At 38.6% G+C, this 21862-nt stretch overlaps 1 protein-coding gene across 17 annotated transcripts in view; it reads left to right on the forward strand.

Moving 5' to 3' along the window:
• The window catches only part of Dlg1 (MAGUK family member discs large 1), a 530764-nt gene that overhangs the window by 248414 nt on the left and 260488 nt on the right, over nt 1–21862 (forward strand). For 10 of the 17 annotated variants that reach the window (XM_072004583.1, XM_072004572.1, XM_072004750.1 and 7 more), the window contains exon 2: nt 9409–11781. The exons of the other annotated variants lie outside the window; for them this stretch is intronic. In XM_072004583.1, the coding sequence (XP_071860684.1) occupies nt 11367–11781 (415 nt within the window). In that variant the 5' untranslated portion in view covers nt 9409–11366. The remainder of the gene's footprint in view (nt 1–9408; nt 11782–21862) is intronic. 17 annotated transcript variants of the gene reach the window in all.

Consider the following 21862-nt stretch of genomic DNA (forward strand, 5'->3'; position numbering starts at 1 on the left):
CGTAAAGAAGCTAAACCTTTCGAAAGTAGATGATCGCATTACAATGATTCGCGTATAGTGAAATCGAGAAGGAAATTTGCCGCGAGAAGAAACATTTGTTTAGAGTGGGTGATTTTCAAGAGGAACAATTAGATTTTATCTCTGGTGGTGTGTATCCTGGCATCTTACATCCGACGAGCAATGTGAGGGTGGTTTTACTTTTAATTAAAGAAATACGTGCCTCTTAGCCAGCCGTGGTAAGTGTTTGAATTGCTTCGCCGAACGATGTTCACGAACCTCTGCAATAATTAAATGAACCTGCTCGCGAGAAAGAGATAAAAGCCGAGGAGAATCGTTCGTTCGACGACGCAATCGTCCTCGTGAAAGTTTACGACTCAACGATCGAAAGTTTTTCCAGTCAAATGAAATCCACTCGATTGTTACGAACATTCGTTAAAAAACGAAAAGAACAAAGAAATGAAAGGACGGTTTGCTCGACTTCCTCTTGTTTACCCGTTTTCGCAGGATCGCGTGGACGTTTCTTGTCGCGCGTGGACGCGCTGAAACGCCCAAGCGGAAACGAATCGCGGAAATTCAACCGGATTACTTCCGTCTTTTCTTTCCCGACTTCGAAACCATTCGAAGGAGAAAAGTCGGTTTACACGAGCTTCACCAGCGTAGAAAGAAGGAGGGTTAACTTTCGTTCGCCAAACAGAGACCATCTTACATTTACAGATTCACTCAGCTTCGTAGCAAACTCCATCCCAGGAACTTCGACAACTTTTTCGACGTAAACTTTATCCTTCGCACTCTAGCTGGCATTTCGAGGCATTAAGGCTTTATTTAAATAACTTCCCTTCTTGGTACCGTGTGTTCGAGCGAGCATACTGTTTCTCAAACGAACCGTGTCCCTGTTGCGGCCTAGCGTTTCTTAAAAGCCACCACCAAGATTGCGTCGCATTTTCTGGGCGCTCTTCCGAGAGATTGTATTTGAACGAAAGAAGGTGGAAGAAATATCGTAGACGAGTGAAAGATTGACAGAGAAGATTACGACATTGACAAATGCGCTGAAATTAAAGGTAGAATATGATAAACTTTGAAATTAGTTTTCCATTGATTTTCTTGAAAATATTGCTACGACTTTTTGTACGAGCGCTGTTCGTATCGAAAATTCGAGATTTTAGTTAAAAATACGATTCCAATTTTTCAATCAATTCGTGGTATCTATTATTATTTCGTAATTGGAAACTTTTGCAATTTGGTTTGTATTGACATCACGGACGTTCTCATGTAGTTCTCCGTGTTTCCAACGTTCCACGAACAAACATAAAACATCGTGCCACGTTATTTATCAATCAAAGTGAATCGAACTGGAGCACGTCATTTTCAGGATTATAATGGATAAAAACCAGGCTCGGTGCAAAAAATTCCGAACAATCGGTTTGCTGTAATAAACTAGCGTATAAAGGGGCGATTGCATGGAAGCGTCGTCTCTTCGAACGAATGAAACGAATGAAATGTTTTAGGTAGAGGCGATAGGTAGTATATTTCGTTAGATTATTATTAACGGGTCAGTAAACGACAAAGGAAATTGTTTCTCGTTACGACGGTGTATCTAATCGCGGTAGAATTTAGATGATACTACCCGTATACGTTTGCGTAGAACAGGCTGGCCAACAATGTTTGGGCTCAAAAGCTACCGCTCTCTGATCTACTTTGCATCAAGTTCGTCCAGTGCTGGCCGATGCCGCATGAAATCTGCTTGTACACCATGGATTAGCGTTCCTCGCCTTTGTCTGTGCTCGTATCCGAACTCGAAGAATGCTCAGACTTCCGAACATCTACGATATTCACAGACGAAATGGTGCGATTGCATAAAATTGCATAAAATTTCACTGGAATATCGTTTCATACTGTATTCTTAGGGTCTTTATGAATATTTCATAATAATTCAAATTCTAGATAGATTGAATCGTGGATGTGGATAGGTTTTTTTTCATTAGTGATTAAAACTTTTTCAACAATCCGAGACCAAAATATTTTCAGCAATTTTTCAGCAATGAAACTTAAAGCTAAAACTCATGTAGTGATTTAGAAGTAGGCGTTAAATTCTTCACGATAATTTTCTAATGGTGACATTCATTATTTTATTGATGCAAATTTAATTCGATAGAATGGAATACAACGCGACGAAGCAGATACCTACTTGGACTGAACATTATACGAGCCTTTCAGAAGTTGAACTAATGGTCAACTTCATTTTTTTTAACTTGTCTGTTTCATTGCACAGGTAGTACAATTAATGTCCAATTTTCGAGATACAGAAGATTTACTTCCATAGTTTCACCTATCATAAAGAAATGGTGTAAATAACAGTCAATTCTAGAGCAAATTTAAGGAAATAATGTTTGTAACGTCATTTTTTTGTATTTTCCAAATCATACAATTGATTTCACAGTAGCTTCTAAACGACTCATATATTGATTTATATAGCCATAAATATGTATAATAGTTATCTGTAATTTGAATAAATCACTACGGTTTTCAAAAAAAAATTCTTGTTCATCAATAATGGTTTATACTAATGCAATCTTCAAGGAATTTAATTTGAAGTCAAATGGAGGCTATAAATCGAGCAACGATCCCATTTGAAAGTCTTGCTTCGATAGTCACGCAGTTCCCAGAATAGCAATTGAATTCGTAATAGTAAAACCACGCAATATTGAAGAATCGTTGGACACTGTTCGCGTTACGAATTTATCGATCACGCTTGCAAATAATGCAGCTAGTACCTGCCTGACCTGTCATAGCAGTACAACTGCCGTTGGAAAAATAGTGAAATTGGGAGACATCTGCGCGGTAACGATAACCGATCGAAATTATGATACTTTTTTGATTAACATAGGCAGAGAACGCGGCGCGTGAAAATCTAGTAAACAGATCTATCGATATTCATTTGCGATTATTCGACGGGATTTACCTGTGCTAATTCCATCTGAATCGGAGAAATTAATTCGACGATCAACCCGTGATCGTAGGGAAAACCAATTAAACCTATAGCGGTCCGTAACGACGGCTAATATTTGCATGGAAAATCGAAGCCAGCCGACTTCCGTCCTTTCGATCTCTCGCCCTATTCTTTTTTTTTTTTTTTTTTTTCTTTTATCCTTCGTTTTATCGCCGAAATTCAATTCAAGAGACATGCTTCGTGTGCCTCTACAATGTTGATATCAGCCTCGTGTTTACTTGATCGTAGTATAATGTTGGAACAGCGATTCACTTTATAAATTTGTGTCGTAATCCGATCGTGAAATAGATTTTAAGAGCGTCGAAGTCAATTAAGTCGATCGGCGATCGATTATATGTATAGAATAGAACATTGTAAGATGACACAATGGAACGAGAGTTTTTTTAGTCGATGCACTACGACTACGCGATAGAGTATTGTATTCTGAAAGCTTTTAGCTGGCAAAGAACATTTCATACAATAACAATAATTTCTGCCATTATTTATTGAGGGCCTCGATATCCTAGACTTCCGTCTCTGGTTCTCTATGTTCTTCTTCAAGCTCTCCTCTTACGTGCCATTCGTATAAGGTAACCTTTGACAACCTTCTGGAACCTGTCCTCTTATCAAGCATATATTATATATACCTTACTCTTTGATTTCTTGGTACATCCAAAGAGGACAGAATATTAATTTTGGATTTTCCCGTAGGTCTTTCAAGAATAAAATCCCTTTTACTACAACATGCAAAATCAGAATCATGTTTCCCTAGTTATAATATTCTTTAACCACCATACACGAAATTTTGCATTCAAATCTCCGATAAATATGAGAGCTCTTTCAGACAAGTGAATAATACATTTGAACTGCTAATTAACTCTTAAAACTTCCCTTCATTTCCTCTGAACCTGCTCATTCGTGATATTCGGGGAAAGATAACACCAGATTATCAACTATTTGTGCGTCTCTGTAAGCTTTACCACTAGCCACCATCTTTACTTTAGCGTTAGCTATTTCTTCTTATAAAACTCTCTCCAAAAAAAACTTTATACGCCCTATTTACGTCCTTTGTTGCTTTCCAAAGAACGTACTTTCAAAAGGACAGTTCTCTTCTGGTGCAATAAAAGAAACTTTCGTCACAATGGAGTGTCGAAGTCCGTTACGACTGAAAGTTTTTAAATTATTGATGGATATACACAACGACGTACAGTTTCTCGAATAGGTAACCGTTACAAATATTACATCGATCATCGTGGAAGTTTTGGAATGTCCTAAAGCACTTTTATCTTCAATAAGACGCCTGGTAAATAATTTTTAAAATTTGTATAACAATATCGTTGAATTTAATCTTAAAACAAGCCTTGTTCAGCTAGTTAACTTGTTAGCGGGGTCTTCTCTTAATCAGGAAGTGGAATTAAAAGATGATAAAGATAAATTAATAGTTAGATTGGCAAATGTGAATCTTGTTTTTCCCAGTTAATAAATTAAAATTAACAGCTACACCTTTGAGAAAGGAGAAATAAAAATAGGGAACAAATTTTTATTATTTGAATTTATTGAACAAAAGGACGAAAAATCACGAAACGACAATGTATGGTATCGTAACCAGCAAGCTGGAAAAGAGTTCCGTAGGTTCGACGCGGTCGTCAGCCGTGAATCAGGCCAACGATGCTGTTTTTTGGTGGTACGTGACGCTATAGTGTCGACACATTAATTTCTGTCGATCGATGCGCCGCTGGCTAAAATAAATAAAAATCGCAGACAGAGCATCGTTATTAGTGGTTTTGCACACGGCGCGCTGGTGTCGGCTGCTTTTTAACAGAAACGACTCGTGTCGGTTTCGGCGCTCGCGAATATTCAACGGTGTCACGGGATCGAAAGCCGCGAAAAAATTGCCAGGGTTGTAATGCAGCCGCGTTACCACAGTTCACCTCCGAAAATCGTCGATCTCGTTTAACATTTCCATTGGTCGCATCAGGGAAAATTTTCGCTGCTGAAAATTCCGTGTCGTTCCAACACGGTGCGAACAGTGAATTTGTGTCCGAAATAACATACTCGTTGTTGTAAAAGTTGTTTATTTAAACTAAGCGATGAATTTTCATAGGAGTGTGTCCCTTTTATGATTCTGTGTTAAAGTAGAGGTAGGATATTCGATATTTGATATTCGATATTCGATATTCGGTATTCGTATATAAAAAGTATTCTCATGTGATTATACATATAGATGATTATAGAAGTTGAACATTTTTATCTATACAATAATCCAAACATATAAAAATAAATTTCATAGATACATAAACAGTAGAAGAGATCAATAAAGTAAGACCTACGTCGAATTCTTATATATTTATGAACTTTCATATACAAATACGAAGTAATCTCAGATTCCGACTGATTCCAATTCCAATGAACGGAAAAAATGTTTTTCGTTAATCACATAGAAAACAACGCGTTTTTCCTCGCGTATCGATTTATCACGGATTTTCATATTTTTCCTCTGGATCGCTGTAGCTCTTCCACGCGCCTTCTCCCGACGAAATATACGATGACACGGACGCGAATCCGCGATAATATTTTAATATCCTTTTTTTTTTTACGGCCGACACACACGAGAGTCGTGCCGTTCCGTGCCGTTGAGCCGCGTTTTTAAATAACGTGCGTCGAATAAATTTCTCGCGCGAACGGCCGGACGAACAAACGAACGAGAATATCATAAATTTTCATGCATCGTGGACGAAGTCTCGGATACTTTGCGCCGCGCAGAATCAAAATAAATTCCGGCCATGTAACCTACGTGTGTACGCCGCGCCGGGTAGCTCTGCGTACAATTGCGCGAAACAACTCGGCTGCGGAACGGACCCCGCGTCGCGTTTAATTGCGCTGAATGCAACGCGCTCGTTCCGTCTCAGACTCAGCCTGGTTTTCCGCTAATTTCACCCCTGAACTTCGTACAAACACTACACGCAACTTCGTTCCGTACCGATTAAGAAACACAGACGGTCTTGTTGCTTCGAGGATCATTATAATTTACAGAGGTAGGAGGAGAATTTTTAACTTGTCTGAATAAAACCAGTTGCGCGGAAGCAGGAATTTCAATGCTGTAGTGGTAATGATATTTTTATAATTTTTAAATGCGACATATTTAATTTTATCTCTATGTATAATTGTAGAATGAAGCGAAACTATATACAGAGTATACATAGTATAGTACCTGTACACTACACAGTTAAAAATCATAGTATACACTACGAAATAGCGTGAATTCATTATTATAAATATTCCTTATACCTTTTCAAGTCGTGAAAATGAATTATGGCACAGAATAATATTATAACAGTTTTAATTAAGAAATTAAAGAAATGATACTTTTAAAAGTTGAAATACTTGACCAAATAAAAAATTTCTATATTTTTGTAAAGATATAGGAGGGATTCGGAAATACAAATAATTCACTTTATTTAACACACAAGAGTTATACACATATCTTATACACTGAAGACCTCGTAAACCTACTCGCACGCACGCTTGTTGTCAACCGACTCTTCCAGATGCTTCTAAACGACTGCCAATCGTCTTTTGTCCTAACCAAGGCCTGGACGCCCGCTACGCTTACACACACATTCACATGTACAGTGTAACTGTATCATCTCCCTAACAATTTTACCTACATCGCTATGATTTTCAGTCTTTCATATAGTATTCTCTATACGTTCTACTTAATTCACCTATCGTCTGTAAAAACTTCTCCATAGAAAAATTAAAAGTATTTCTATTGGTTGGCTCTAAATGGAAGTAGTTATAAGAAGTGATAGAAGTAACGGACGATGATTTGAATTATATTAGAATTAAACTTATTGACTCACCGAACTTCACAATATTCTACATTTAAACAAATAATGAATTACATTCTCCCTCCCACTCTTTTCTATCTATCTCTATCTATCTAACAGTAAGTCATATTCTTAATCAGTTAACCTTCTCTCATGAGCTATGTGATAACCATCTGTACTAGTCCCTGTAGAACATTTATCTGAATACTTTTTAATTGCTATCACTATACACTTAAATATAAATCAGATGTGAAACGTATTATTGCGAGGAGAAGTGGCGATGATAGGCGAGCACTAGGAGCATCAGTGGCCAGCAGTCGCGTATCAGAGAGCGTTTCAATCGCATTGTTCATCGCAATGGCAGTTTGTCTGGATGATTCCCCGACCTCTAACGTCCATTCACGTCCCCGATGCATTATTTCGTACTCGCGATCGCTCAGTGATTTACTGCACCGGCGTGACGGGTGCAGGCAACTGCATTATTTCTACCCCGTTATAATCGCGTTCGTTCGCGGTTTATTTATCCGCGCACGATGCATTTGATGGCGGCTGCGAGCAGACAAAGAGCCACGGAACGTCAATTGAACGGTCGCAAAGGATATGCCTTCATCGAGTATTAACTAGCCATTATATCGACACCTATTCCGGCGTATTTTTCTCCATCCTCGATTAATTATTTCTTTGAACGAACTTGTGCCAGTTTTTATGATCGTCCGTGATTTATTCGATGAAAAGAAAATTGAAAGAATTTGTTTCTATAGTTTGAAATATCTATCGAGATCGCTATATCATCCAATACGATTTATTTCATATCAAAAAACTATTATTCTCTCTCTCTTGTATAAGGGAAAATAGAGTTCGTGTTAACATTCCTCTATATAAACTGTCATTTTGCTTTGTTTTTGCCAAAAATAGAAGAGAGAAAAAGGTTGATCTGTATAAATAAATCTTTTCCTCTCCAATATATGATTTCTGGTTCCAAAAAACATCACCCGTATCAAAACATTCTGAGAATACTAAAGGTTAGAATGATACTGAATTTCAAGCTTAGAATACTATCCAATACTAAAACCTAATTCGAATTTTAACTTCAAGATCAGATATTGTACTCGAAGCGAGCTTGTTAAAACTGTCGTTCACATTCCAGAAAAATCTGCAATCTCTTTCTGCTTCACTCGTATCATTAAAAAGCCCAATACACAAAAATTTATCGGTAACTCGACTTGCCATTCAAAAACGGAGAATCATCGTTAACAAGCAACCCCTTGAACCGAAGATTCAAGTTTTAATTGTTACTTGTACGTGACAGATACGAGCATCTTGCTCGGCGCGGTGACGAGGAGTGCCAGCAGTCAGTACTCGAAGAACATACAAGTGTTTTCCACTGCGCCGTTCGTCGAGACGCTCGTCATAATTTACAACTCCGTCTCTTCTGCTTTCCAAGGTTCCTCGACGTTCGAGTCAATCCATAAAATTCCTCTCCAGCTCTGTTTCATATTCCAGAACTCAGAGTTTGGTCGCGTTTGTTCTTCGTGTTGCAAAACGCGTCGAGTAATTTACTTTCGATCAAACTTTGTTTCACGTTCAACAAGGACACGCCGTCACGGAACCTTAATGATACAATTGAATAGCTTCGAAAGTTTCTCAGCGAAAGACTTTCGTTACTTGCAGAGAAACGAAATGTATGTGTAAAATCTATAGCGCTGCATCGACGGAGATGGTTAAATTATATCAGGATCGAATGAAAGCATCGTGAAACAACCATTGTCGACAGTTAATCGTTATAAATTCTGATATTTGTTATCACATCTGCTTCGTATTTTAATATAAAATACTAGCTCCATGTCGATATGCTCATAAAAGTTTTTAAACGCTTATAGACACCTTTTATGAATGTATTACGTGTATTATACGAAACATTAGCACAGTTATGAAATTGATAAAACCATATTTATTACTAGAACTTAATACTTACTATGAGCCTAAGAGCTCCTCATGCTGTATATTAATGTTTTGCTAAATGTACGTTTGCGTTAAATATCTCGTAATTTCTTCATAGATACATTTTTATATTGGTTTTAAATTTTTCCAATATAATCACGACAGTCGTACCTCATTACAGTATTACTGAATTTTCAAAATGTTTTATATAATACATAAAATATAAACATAAATGTTTTTTATGGTAGCTGTCAAAATAATTTTGCGGTCCAGTGTATACTTTCCGATAGAAGCAATGAAACACGAGCAATAAAATCAATCGGTGTATCGCGGCTGGAATAGAACCAGAGATACCGGAATATTCTCCTTTTAACGAAACAAATCGAACTTACATTTCCGTGAACTCGGAGATCTCATTTCGCTGTATCAAACGCGGGGCTATTAGACACGGCAACCGCGTCGTCTGAAGGATCCTCCTCGTCGCAGCATCAGAAGCTCGACAGAAAATGAAAAGAAAGAAAAAAATAGGGAAGGCAAAGATAACTACAAAAAAGGGGGAAAAGGAAAGACGCCGATTCTGTTCGAGTGTGTTTCCTTTTGCCAGTAGAATCTCGTCCAGGCTTGGTGGCATCGTTCGTATAACTTTTGCAGGCCAGCGTAAGAAAGGGACGGTTCTGAAGCCCCGTAATAGAATTCAATGTAAAAAAGAAGAAAAAACGTGGGATCGACAAGGTCTGGTTGTTCGGATAAAAGAAATCCCGGACACTTATCGAACCTTCCCGTCCAGTAACTTCGACGTGAAGCTAAAGCTCCTTGGAAACGGTTTGCAGCGTTCAGTGAAACCACGTTATCATCGAGGATCAAGATCCAACTCTGTCCCCGAAGAAAGGAGCCGATTCAGCCGTGCGTAGCAAGTGAAACGAACACGCTGGCCGGAAGTGCCGCCTCAATGGGAGCAGGTCCTCGTTCCAGGGGGCTGCATTCGGAAAGACGTCAGCCTCGCGCAGCTCGATGGACCACAGAGAATCGCGGCGAGAAAACAGACGCAGAAGTTGAAACGGCTGAGAGACACGAACGGTGTTGGCCAGCCCAGCTCGTTGCAACTTGCTCCGCAGCGATAGGGCAAATGGGAAAGTTGGTGAACGGAGCAACGACGATACCTCTCTCGGTTTGCTTGCTAAAAACTTTCACGAGAGTGTTCCATAGCCAGCGCGGATCACAAACGAATCTTTTCTACTTTTCTAAGTGTGTCGTTCATCGGGACCAACAGTAACTGGTAGTGTGTCCATAAGCTGGCTTCATTAGTCGTAATCATTTACCAGGGAATGACAAAGTTGCCCGTGCAGTTTCACTGACTGCGATCGAGGTTTCATTGGCCATTAATGTTATTCATGTCGTATCACGCGTATACGTCGCCCTTGACTGCCCTAACAATTTCTTTGCTACGTCGTTGGAACGTTAACGAACGCGGTGTGATCGTGCGAAATTAAAACATACGAGAAGAAACATTCTGAAGAAACTGGATATTCCTGAAGTTGTTGATCGTCACGTTTCCAACAATCGTGCCTTCCATTTTGTCATGTAGCCTCGAGAATGTTGAATCAGTGTATGGAAACGAGTGTGAAAAATTCTATGAATTTTTTTTTTTTTTTTTGTTCGTCCTATCGGCGTAAAACATAACTGCAACAACGGCGCGTTCCTTGGTAGTTCGTAATCCGCAGTTCGCACGTTCCGAACTTGCCGCCAAAATCCTAATCCTGACGAATGTCGCGCGTTCCCGTTGTCAGTGAAAGATGTGGAAAGCAGCCGAAGGATTCGGCACACAGGATCTCCGATTTGGACGAATTCGTGGAATGAGCGTGCTCACACTTGCTGAAGCGACCGGTTAGGGATGGAATCGATGAAGCACATCAGCCAGCTTGTTGAAATGGAGGTGAAGTAGGATTACTTCGATACTTGGGTAATCCAAAGAAGAATGGAGGTAGATCGACGAAGAATTTACGGCGGATAGGTTCCATTAACGGCGAGACAAATCTCGATGCTAGCGCGACTGTGACGAACTAAAAATTGGAATCGAACGATTGGTTGTACAGGCGGAGGAATTCATGCCTGAAGAAGGAACCAGCGGGAAGGTTCCTTTCGAAAAGGAACGAAGTAAGAAACATAAATTCTGGTAATATTGTTATCCAAATTCACAAGAAATGACGTAAAAGGCGTGATGTCAATGATATAAAAAATATTTCAAATTCGAAAACATATACAAACAAAATCTTTATTAAACATAAATCCACAAAGCATAATCGAGGGAACAAAATAGCTAAAAAGAAAATCAAACTGCCTAGCTAAAATTTTCCAAACTTAATTAAATTCTTTGAACAACTATTACTTTAAAAAAAAAACCTTGCGTATCTTTAAAACGAACTTCCAAACAAAAATCCGAATTTACCTAAAAAAAAAAGAAAAAAAAAGAAAAGAAAAGACAATTAAAAGTCTAAACAGGGTAAAAACCACGTTACGTACCTAGAGAAACAGCAATCATTCCAGCGATCAGGCTGTGTAATCGCGGTTAGGAAAGAAAAGGAGACGTCGTTCGCAAAGATTTCAGTGCTATGCATCGCGTTGGCTACTGGAGCCTCGATGACCTTGACTCAGCGAGCATGAAGCACCCATCGAGGTCACCGGGACTTGAGATTGCTATGGCACTGTTCGGCATGGTCTGGCTGTTGCGTGTCCGCTCGGAGATGCGTCGTTGCTCGAAATGTCGGCACGAAGAGATCCTGGCGGCCCAGCAACAGCAACAACAACAACAACAACAACAGCTGCAGCAGCAACAGCAACACCATCATCTCCATCATCATTCCCATCACCAGCAACGCACACTGTCGCAGACTACTAGTCTACTACAGACCCCCGACGATGCGGTCAGCTCGTCGGCAAATACACTGTTCACTTTGGACACGCCTGGCGCCGTCGGTTCCGCCGGAAGTTACTGCGAGGTGCACGGATTCGTGCAAGCGAAAGAAGGTAGTATTCGTTCGTCTCTCGATGTCTGCTTCCAACGATAGCCTCTACGTAGTTTCGAATGAATTTCTTGCAAATTCTTTTCTTCTTCTTCTCTCTCTTTTTAATGTTTATGAATGTTTTTTGGGAGAGCTTTACATATCGTGCATGTTGTACGTACATACTTACAATAGTTCACGAAAGTATTTGAATACTTATCGTCGTAAATCGTTAGGTATATATGCTACGTGTATTATATAATCCTGATAGTCGGGTCCCATTACATCGCCCATAAAATTTCAAAATATTTACAACACACATTATATTTATAAAAGGCGTTCACAAGTATTCGAATACTTCTCTGAGGTTACGTATGAAATTATATAAAAATTTGTTTTGATCGAACAGACCGGGAAAAATATCTATCTCGCAAGCTTTATTTAATTTTTATCAGGCATGCTGTTTTTCTATGGACGCTGTTTCTTTGCTGCCTATGAAATTGAGATTAAACGAATATAGAATGAAATAATGGACGAGCATAACTTGCACTTGTTTTATTGTTATTAAGGTTTTTATACGTTAAATATTTGCCGCGATCTTTTGCAGTTTCCGATCTCTGTAAAAAATAACTCTGATAATCCGTCGCCCGTAATGCTTCATCCTAATCTCATGCCATAGTTCGAAAGAACGATTATGATTTCCCGGGGAACACTTTAAGAAGTTCACCGCTACTTTTGCAATATGCCAGGGTCATATTGTTAAAGAATCGAAGAACGTTAGCAGGCCGGATACTCGGAAGAAGTTTTCGAATTTACGAGGCGCAGCGCAGCGGGGCTTCCGTCCCGTGTGTGCTACGGGTAACCAAAATCAAAGTAGGTCGTTTACATGGATGGCGTGGAGGAACAAAGAAAGACAGAACTTTTATTTGCCTATAAAAAAAGTCGCTCGTAGAGTGGCTTTCCTCCACGGAAACGCTGCGTCGCGTCGGTTCAATTTCGCTGAAAATAGGAGTTTCAAACTCAATTATTAATAACGTTACGCAAAAATTCGCGTGAACTTCTTTCTCCCCTTGTCTTTCTTTCCTTCACATATATACGTATTATGCCCATTGCCCATTCTATCGCGTTACTCTACTACAATGAAAGAAATGGCTACCTGAACTTGAGTTTCTTCTTCTAAATTTGTTCCATTCGAAGAGAACGTCGAAGTGATTGTTCGATAGTTAAGATATTATTATTATTTCACTATATTTAATTCATTTAATCAGGAAATCAAACAATCTAAAAATCAATTCAATTTATGATATTTATAAATGACATTTTAAAACAAAAGTGATTTATTCAGACTTTAATAAATTCATTCCTGATGACGTTAGGAATTCGCATTGTTTGTATCGAACAAAGATGAACGAGTCAGGTTGGTTTTCAGGCATTATTGACGCGCTATAAAAGCGTTACACGTCAAAGCGTTCCACAACGAATCGTATTTTATCGGTGTTCCTCATCTGTTGGACACCGCTACATCGTGACGCTACGAGTTATCGAGTTTGTTGCCGTCTTTGTCAAGCATCCCCATTGTTTCTCTGGCAATAGGGGAGCATCTGTTTCATAGGTAACCATTCTCTTACCTCCGTTTCCGACGCTAACGTGTGAATAGCATCATATCACTGAGACGAATTCGCATTAAAGATCAACGAAGCAAAGTTCGGCAGAGGCGACCGCGTCCTCGTCCATGACAGAAATATACGTAATTTGCGGCAAATGTTCGTCGAATATCAATTAGGGGAAATTAATTTGCTGTACATCTGGAAATAATTGGCCTGGCAGGAAGATAATTGTTTCATTAGAATACGAGAATTATACGACATTTCGAATATAACTTTCTGTCTGCTTCAGAGAACAACTTTAAACGCAATAATTCACGTAGTAAACTTTTTAATCCGATCAAACATTGGAACTTAGGTTTATAACGAATCTCCACTGGAGAGTAGGAGATGTTGACCACCAGTCGAACTGTAATTTCCTTTTCAACGATTTTAAAGGAAGTAAAAAGAAACTGGGAAGCCGTTCTACTCGAATCGTCCCTTTTCTCCGACGCACCTTTTTATCCGGTATCCAGCATGTATCCATGGTCCATCTACTTACTCGACCCAGTTATGAAATAGTATTCTTCGCGGCAGGGCGAGTGGCGACTCGGTGGTATCGCGCTTTAAAGCTGAAAGCATGTTCGTGTCGCGCAGGAACGTCGCTTGTCGTATTGTTTCCAGTTTATTATCTGCCTGTGAGAGCCGACTTTCCTCGCGAGACTATGGGCAAGAGACGAATAAAAGGAAAGGGGAAAGAGGAAGGGCGGAGGATCGAGGCTGGAAGTTCCATGAGTTAGGATATTTGTGGTGCGCTGGGAAGAAAGGAATTGCTTTTATCCTTGCCGACTGGATATCGAGAAAAAGTCGAAGGTCTCGTTAATCGTGTCGTCGAGTAAGAGTATATATTTAATTTGACGTTTTGCGGATTCATAAAATTTGATCCGAAATATCGATTGCCGACGTCTAGGTTACTTTGCGAGTTCCTCTCAACAAAATTCATCATCGAAACCATGCATCAGCGTGGAAAGTCAATGAAGAAACGCTGTAAACTTTCGGCAGTAAAATTGCAACAAGAAGATAAGGTGTTTAATCAACGGTATCCTGGGAAATTTCGATCGAAAAGTTTTGATAAACATAACAAAAAAGCTTCTGTATAACCGGAGAATTACAGTGGAGTGCGTTAAAATCGTGGAAAACTAGATGTTATTAAATCCTCAATTTCAGCATATGGAAGAGTTATGACGAGTTACTCGAAATTTCGATTGGTGTTAATCAACGTGACATTAAAATATGGCTAATTTGGCAAAATAAAGCGGTCGTACGTTTCGACGCTATCACGTAAAATTAGATTAGGTGGAATTATAACCGAGTCTCGCGTATTAATACCGAAAATTGATTAACTAACGAGTCGTTTATTCGCACAAGTCTGGAATATTCGAAAATCAATTATCGAGTCGCGGCGCAGGCACGATTCGATTGTTACGCGCGAATTACGGCCCGGTCTTTTGAAAAGTCCGCAATTGCAAGCGATAACGAATGCGTAGCTCGGCCTACCATCTGTTTTTAATTATTTATTATTCGCTATCATTCGATAACGAGCTGGCGTGGAGTACTTAGCGAATGAAAACGGGGTTCACAGGTGGAAACCTCGTTATCCTGATTCGCCTACGGGAGGAATGGTAGAGGAAGAAAAAAAGGAAACGAGAACTAGTGGACGCCAAAAGCAGGTCCGATGTTAATTTACACCAGCTACGAAAGGAAACCACTTCGTGCACCGGAGAGAAATTAAAAAAAAAAAAAAAAAAAAAAACGGAAATAACAGACAGAGAAAAAGAGAAAGAAGAAGCTTTCCATGCGCACATTAACGCGAATATCTCTCATCTCTTCGCGTAAGATATATTTGCAACGATTTGAACCGACCCTCGTAAAATGCATCTTCTTTTTTAATCATCTTTTTATCTTTATCAGCGCCAGACCGGGCGCACACGTTCGTCTCTGTATTTATATAATGGATTTCCTTCGAAAAGTGGAAATGTCCAGGGAAAACGAGTTAGGGAATTGTTGCGACTACTTAAACACTTGCAATACATTGAGAAAACATCGTGTTTTGTGGGATTATCTTATCCAATCTTTCTTTTAACTTTAACGGTTGTTATAATTTGAAAAATCCTTACCGTTTCTATAGTTTAAATTTATCTTTTCGGAAGCAAGTCATTTATAATGCATAATTATATGCATAATGACTTATATGCATTTACTGCGAACAAATTAAAGCTTCGGTTAATTACCTTACTTAAAGACGAGACCGAATAGTCCACCAATACTCTTGGATAATAACGACAATTTCAAAAAAGAAACAAAATAAATTGAAGACAAAGGTTCTCGTTCGGAAATATGAAATTGCTTGAAGCTTAATTTGCAAGCAACAGCTGGCGTACCGACAGAATAATGTTATCCCGGATCTCATTAAACTCGAAAGAGAAGAACCGGTACACGCAACAAGAAATTTTAATCTGAAACAGCAACGTACTCGAGGTAAAGTCGCTTTATTATGAAATTTTCTTCCGGCTGCCTTAGCTTCCTTGCGTTTATTTCTCCTTTTGCTTCCTCCTATCTTCCCTTCCAAACAAATCTGTTTTCTTTGTCGTGTTATACGCCTGTTCTTGTTCGTTTTGTTTTACAGTCACGTATTCGCCGTGCATTTTTCTCCACATACCGGTATACGGTTAACGAGCGATATAAATTAAGCCGGAAACTGCGGGAAATTTAGAGGTTGAGAAACCGTTTGGAGAGGGAAGGAACAAAACGCCGCGTTAAAGTTCTACAGCGAAATCCCACTAATTGCCTCTACTTATGTACGTTTTGCTGGCACATCAAATTAATCGTAATCCACATGCCAACAGTACTGTATAACTATAGTATACTTGCATAGAGTAGTACCTACTGCATACTTATACTCATATGAACACTAATTATGAACCTAAGTAGAGATTCTTTAGTATCAAAGGGTGGAGATAGAATGATGAAAATTTCTAATAGTTTATATTATCAGATTCTGGAATTACCGATGAAATAGTAATTTAAAGTAATAACTCGAAAAGTACCGAACCAACTATAATGAATTTTTAATATTCTTTGTTCCGAGCCAATTGCTTCAACTCGGATGGAATATTTCAAGGATAATGGTTGTTTTCCTTGGTTGCTTGTTGTTTCAAGAGTCGCAATTTACAGAAGTGATCCTTCAGCTTCTACTCGCGTGTTTTCCAAACGGCACGGAACCATACATAATCGTTCGCGAGTATGTTCTTTGTTCACTGCCGAAGGAAAGCAACGGAAACAGCCTTTTGAAAGGATTACAGTTTCGCATAGCAACGTAAGAACAACAAGAACAATTTGTTTCCATCGCTCTGACATTCGTTCGAAGGAACCTTCGGAACTTCTTTCGTCAACTTTTCCCGTCGATCCTTATTTATTTGCCTGATAAACATCGACGAACAGCATGAATGTCGCTGAGCGATCGAAATAATGTATTACGTTCCACGTAAACAATTAGAATTAATCTCGGCCCAGTTAGTATATTAATAGGCAAACGAAATCTCATTGAGATTTCTTTTACTTTTAAAACCTTCAAAATTTGCATTATAAGAAGTCCAATCTCCGATCTGTTATTAAACAATATAGCGAGCATGCGAGCACACATCAAACAGCCGTAAGTCGTAACGCGATTACACATATTTTCATTTTATGATGTATTCTCAGTCTCAAACCCGACGGCGACGAAATCACTTTCAACTGCGGAACGGTAGCTTCGACTCGTTAATGATCCACGGACCAAGAGATGGAAAATTTACGACGGACATGGGAGAGAGGAACGGGACAGAATCGTTAATTCACGTCTATTTCGACAGGCTGCATTTCCTTTCTTCGTTCGACAATGGTAGCATTATGAGAGATGCAAGGATCCGACCGCATCAGTTCGACCAGGAAATGCATTATTGCGTTTAAGAGAATGCCAGAAACGCATCTGGGTCGTGGCCAGCCGTAGATGCGATCCTAACAGGAACATTAGTGGAATTACTCGACTTCGTTTCTTCCCATTCTACGCGGGCCAAAACGTAGATACATTCGTGCCCTCTCTATCTATCCCTCTGTGTACGTGTCTCTCTCTTCTTCTTCCCTATTTCTCTTTTTACTTCAACGGTACCGATGCTGCTGATTGCGATTTGCAATGCAACGCGCGCGCCACTCTCTTCTCATTTCGGTGCATCACTTCGCGATCGATCACTTTCAGAGCACGGCCTAATGCGGCTCGTTAGTGTCGCATAGAAACTGCAATTCCGACCGACTAGGGTCTGTTCCGTGTATCATACCGCCGCTACAATATGCGAATTGGATTTTGACAATGACAGTTATAATTAATAGTCGGCTACAAGTGTAACGTACACGTAAAGCATATTAACAAACATAGGTACGCACTGTGCACCGGTAATTGATGTCAAGATGCGGGATCGGTGGTTCGGGTACGCACTGTGCGACACCTTTCACCGGATATTTCGCGTTTGAGGACAACCCGTAACGCGATAAACGATCGTTAAAAATTGTACGAAACTGGAAAAAATAACTTATTTACCAATCACGTGTTCGAAATTTAACAACAGAATTAGAAAATGGAAGGTTCCAAATCCTTTGTCTTTACGTTTATGAAAGATATAATGTTACTTCTAATGAAGTGAACGTTAAACACGTGCGAAATATATGATAATATGAGCTGGTTATTTATCAAAACGAAAAGCAGAGAGAGAGAGTTGATGAAATTGTAAGTATCAATTAAGTGCTTTGGCACTAAAATTTCAAAAACTTCAGTGAAAAATGTAGTAAGTGGAGTTAATTATTTCGTCCTGTGAAGCGCTCACGTGTGTTTATTTATTTGTATATCATTTGAAATAGAATTATATAATTTTAGTGTTAAAAAGCAATCGTTAACAAATATTTACAATTTTTCTAAAAACACTGAATTTAAATTATTATTCTCTCCTCAATATAACAAGAGAGTATCGATGCAAAAACAGGATTTCGCTCGGCCTTTGTCCCTACGATTTCAAACGAAATTTCCGCCTCAGTAAAAGATCCATCGATTAGAAGGACGAATCGATGGATAGTTTTATTTGCCAGCGAACCCATTTGCACAATGCACAAGGACAATCGTGTCGCGTATCACGAAACGATTTTCTGCGAGAACAAGCGTATCCAACGCGATCAGATTCCCTTTACAATGGTTTCCGACAAGTCGCACGAACCAACGTGCCGCTCAGAAAGTGGATAGAAGATGACTACCGCGACCTCATCTTCTACAGGTCTGCCTATCAGCAATCTGGCTAAATTGCCAGCACGTAGATAGTGCATATTCACGATCGAACAGCTAATGCCCGCTGATATTCTGCTCCTTTGAATGAATTACCGTCTGTGCATTCTCCAAGCGAGTGCCACTATCTTTGAGAGCTAATACGTACGCTCCTCTGTTTGTCGTCGACGTCGCGGATTCTGTTGTTGGGAAGGAGGTTTGGGTTGTGATTTTCTGATAGTAATCATTTCGAATGTCATTCTCACGAGAGTAATTTGCGTAAGTGGAAATCGCACAGAATAGGAAGTTTTTCTTAAGTTAGAATAGGAAGTTTTTTCTGTTCGATTAAATAGAATATCGTTTGTTTCCAGCTAACTTGTATCGCTTCGCTAATAGCATTAATTCATACCAGTATAGCAATCGTGCAGTTTACGTGAAATTAACTCTGATCGTGTTACAACGGGACAAAAATTTCCACGCAATGTAATTTTTATTTGTGAAACTGGATATCGCCAGGACGCGACGTGATACATTTTTCAATAAGGTCTGATGTTTCAGAGTTATGATTAACATTTTACTATAACTGCAGCAAGAATGATATCGGTGTTCAGCCAGCTACAAATCGCGGATTGCGAACTATGATCGTTAATATTTCCTTTATTCGTTTGCTGTAAACAAAAATAGTTTGACAAGTAAGATTGGCAAGCAGTTTTCTCTATTTTCACGAACTTTAGATGCATAAATCTGTCCATCCTTAGGTAACAAGAAGGTTTATTACAAGCAACAATTACAATGTATTTATTTAGAATAATCTACATCAAGTAATTTGAAATTATGCCTGAAAGAATCATTCTTATATCTCTAACAATAGGAAGAGTTTAATAAATGACACATTCCGTGGGTTCAGCAAAGCTACTGAGTCCTAGTTCCTTTTTGGATATTCGCAAATTAGAATTAATTAAAGTTTTATCAAAATAGTTTTGAATAATTTTCAAGATAAATTTTGAACACAATTGAACGTAATTATAACGAAATACTATCTGAAGAAAGAAAGACCTAAAATAAGGAGAGAGCTTGATAGAACTGCGTAAGGTATAAAACGTAGCTGGTCTTTGTTCGTAACACTATGGCGCGGAGTAAACGGTCCGTACAAAGTGCCAAGGATTAAAAATGAATTAGTAACGTGTTATCGCTCTTCATACAGCCGTGGACGAATTGTATGCACCATTTTCCTTCTCTATCCCTGGAGAAAAATGTCAACGAGGAGACTGTAGTCCCTCCCTTCGGTGAAGAGGTAGCGAAGCGACGAGAGACAAATATTAACGTCCACCAGCCAAGCGAAATTATTCCTGCACTGAGAATTAAAGGCATCTCGTATTTCCCTTTCCCTTCAAAATAACATCGTTTAAGTTCATTTCCCGCCCGTATCTTTTTTATTAATACTTTTTATTAATTTTATTATCTTTTAAGAACAATTCATAGTTTGGTGCGAGAAATTTTCATAACAAACCTCAACTCTTTTTTATCGGGTCTGATTCGTTTCGTCAGTCTCGAAAATAAGAAACATTTCAAATATTAGGTATTATTTGTAATAATAAATTTTGTACACAGAAGCTTTCCGTAAATATTATTAATAGCAAATTATTAAAATTACGTTATCTATCGCTATCGCTTTGACAAGATAATTCCATTATGTTACATTCTACTAATTATATCGACATTTTAACTGCGCAATATAAACGAGCTATTTTTGTGGATGAAACATTAATACATAGTTGTACTACGGATACTTATATAAATTCATATTTTTACGAATACAACTGAAGGAATGGAATCTAAAAATTTTTTTCGCTAAATATTTATTATAATTATTATTCTAGCATCTTTAAATTCCCCATAAATGCACAAACATCCCCAGTCTATTTACTACCTTCAATTTAAGAACTCAATTTTGTTTAGCGATTGCAAATGCAACATAATTCTTCCGCTATAACGGTGATTATCTTGTCACGAAATTATCCCATTTGTAGATAGATGTATATTCGTTCTTCGTTCGTATTTCGTTGACACGCGAAATAAACTAGGAAAACATGGTTTCATGATGAGTGGGTGAATAGCAAAAGCATAGAACTAACACAGTACACAAGGTGGAAATATTATAGGATCTCTTTTGAGATTAAAGTGACATACCAGAAGAGAGGACGCGGAACGACGTTGTCGACGGGAACGTATAAATGACCGGCTATTATATTCCCTAGATCGCGAGACAGTTTTCGTGAAAAGGTTAATAGAATGACAATAAACGAAGCTGCCTTTATTGTAGATTTTTGCGCGTCCGGAGAGAGTTGCCACGCTAACGAAGCGACTGCGTTTTAGTAATTAAATAACCGGTGTTGTAAAACGTGTTCGCAGAATCGGCGAAGTGAATTCATGTACAATGTGTGTAGCTGCTTTTTCGTCCTGTCTGCCATCTGGACCACATAATCCGATAAACGTGAGCAGAATCGATGTTACGACAATCGCAGCATGTCCCTTCAATCGACAAACAGGCTTTTTCGCGAGCTTTCTGCCAATTTTCGTTAATTTTTCGTTAAAACGACTAATCGTTCTGCTTGACAATTATCTATTATTCACACGTTCTATATCGCAAAGAAAGAAGCGCGTCAAAGCTAGGCTTCCAGATTTTCTAACCGCGTTAGTCTTTTCTTTATCGTTCTTTGTTTACTTGTTTAAGTAATTATTTGATGAAGCTGAAGCACTTTTCTCATGACTTTTAATAGCTACTTAAGCGAATGTCAATTGTTCAGTGCTGTAATTTACTACTCCGATAAAATAGTATGGTAGTATTACACGTAATTTGTATTTACTAATCCTCGTGAAATGTTGGAATGAATGTTGAAATTCAAATTAAACTCTATAGATATGATCTATCTTTATTAAAGCGGAATTATAATGCAATATAATGGATTCGATGATATAAAATAAATGCTTAGGATTCATTTTATTAATAAAATGAAGTGAAATATTTTTTCAAAAAGATATCTGAACAAGTATTATGTTTGAAAGAATAATTATATTTCCAGAGAAGGCTTTCAAGCACTTTTTTATGGACATTTTTTTAAGGTTGTATTTTTAGCGTCCGTCTATGTAGGAGTACTCTACGTATTTCACTTTTATTT

The sequence above is a fragment of the Bombus fervidus genome, chromosome 1, assembly GCF_041682495.2.
Source record: "Bombus fervidus isolate BK054 chromosome 1, iyBomFerv1, whole genome shotgun sequence".
Lineage (NCBI taxonomy): Eukaryota > Metazoa > Arthropoda > Insecta > Hymenoptera > Apidae > Bombus > Bombus fervidus.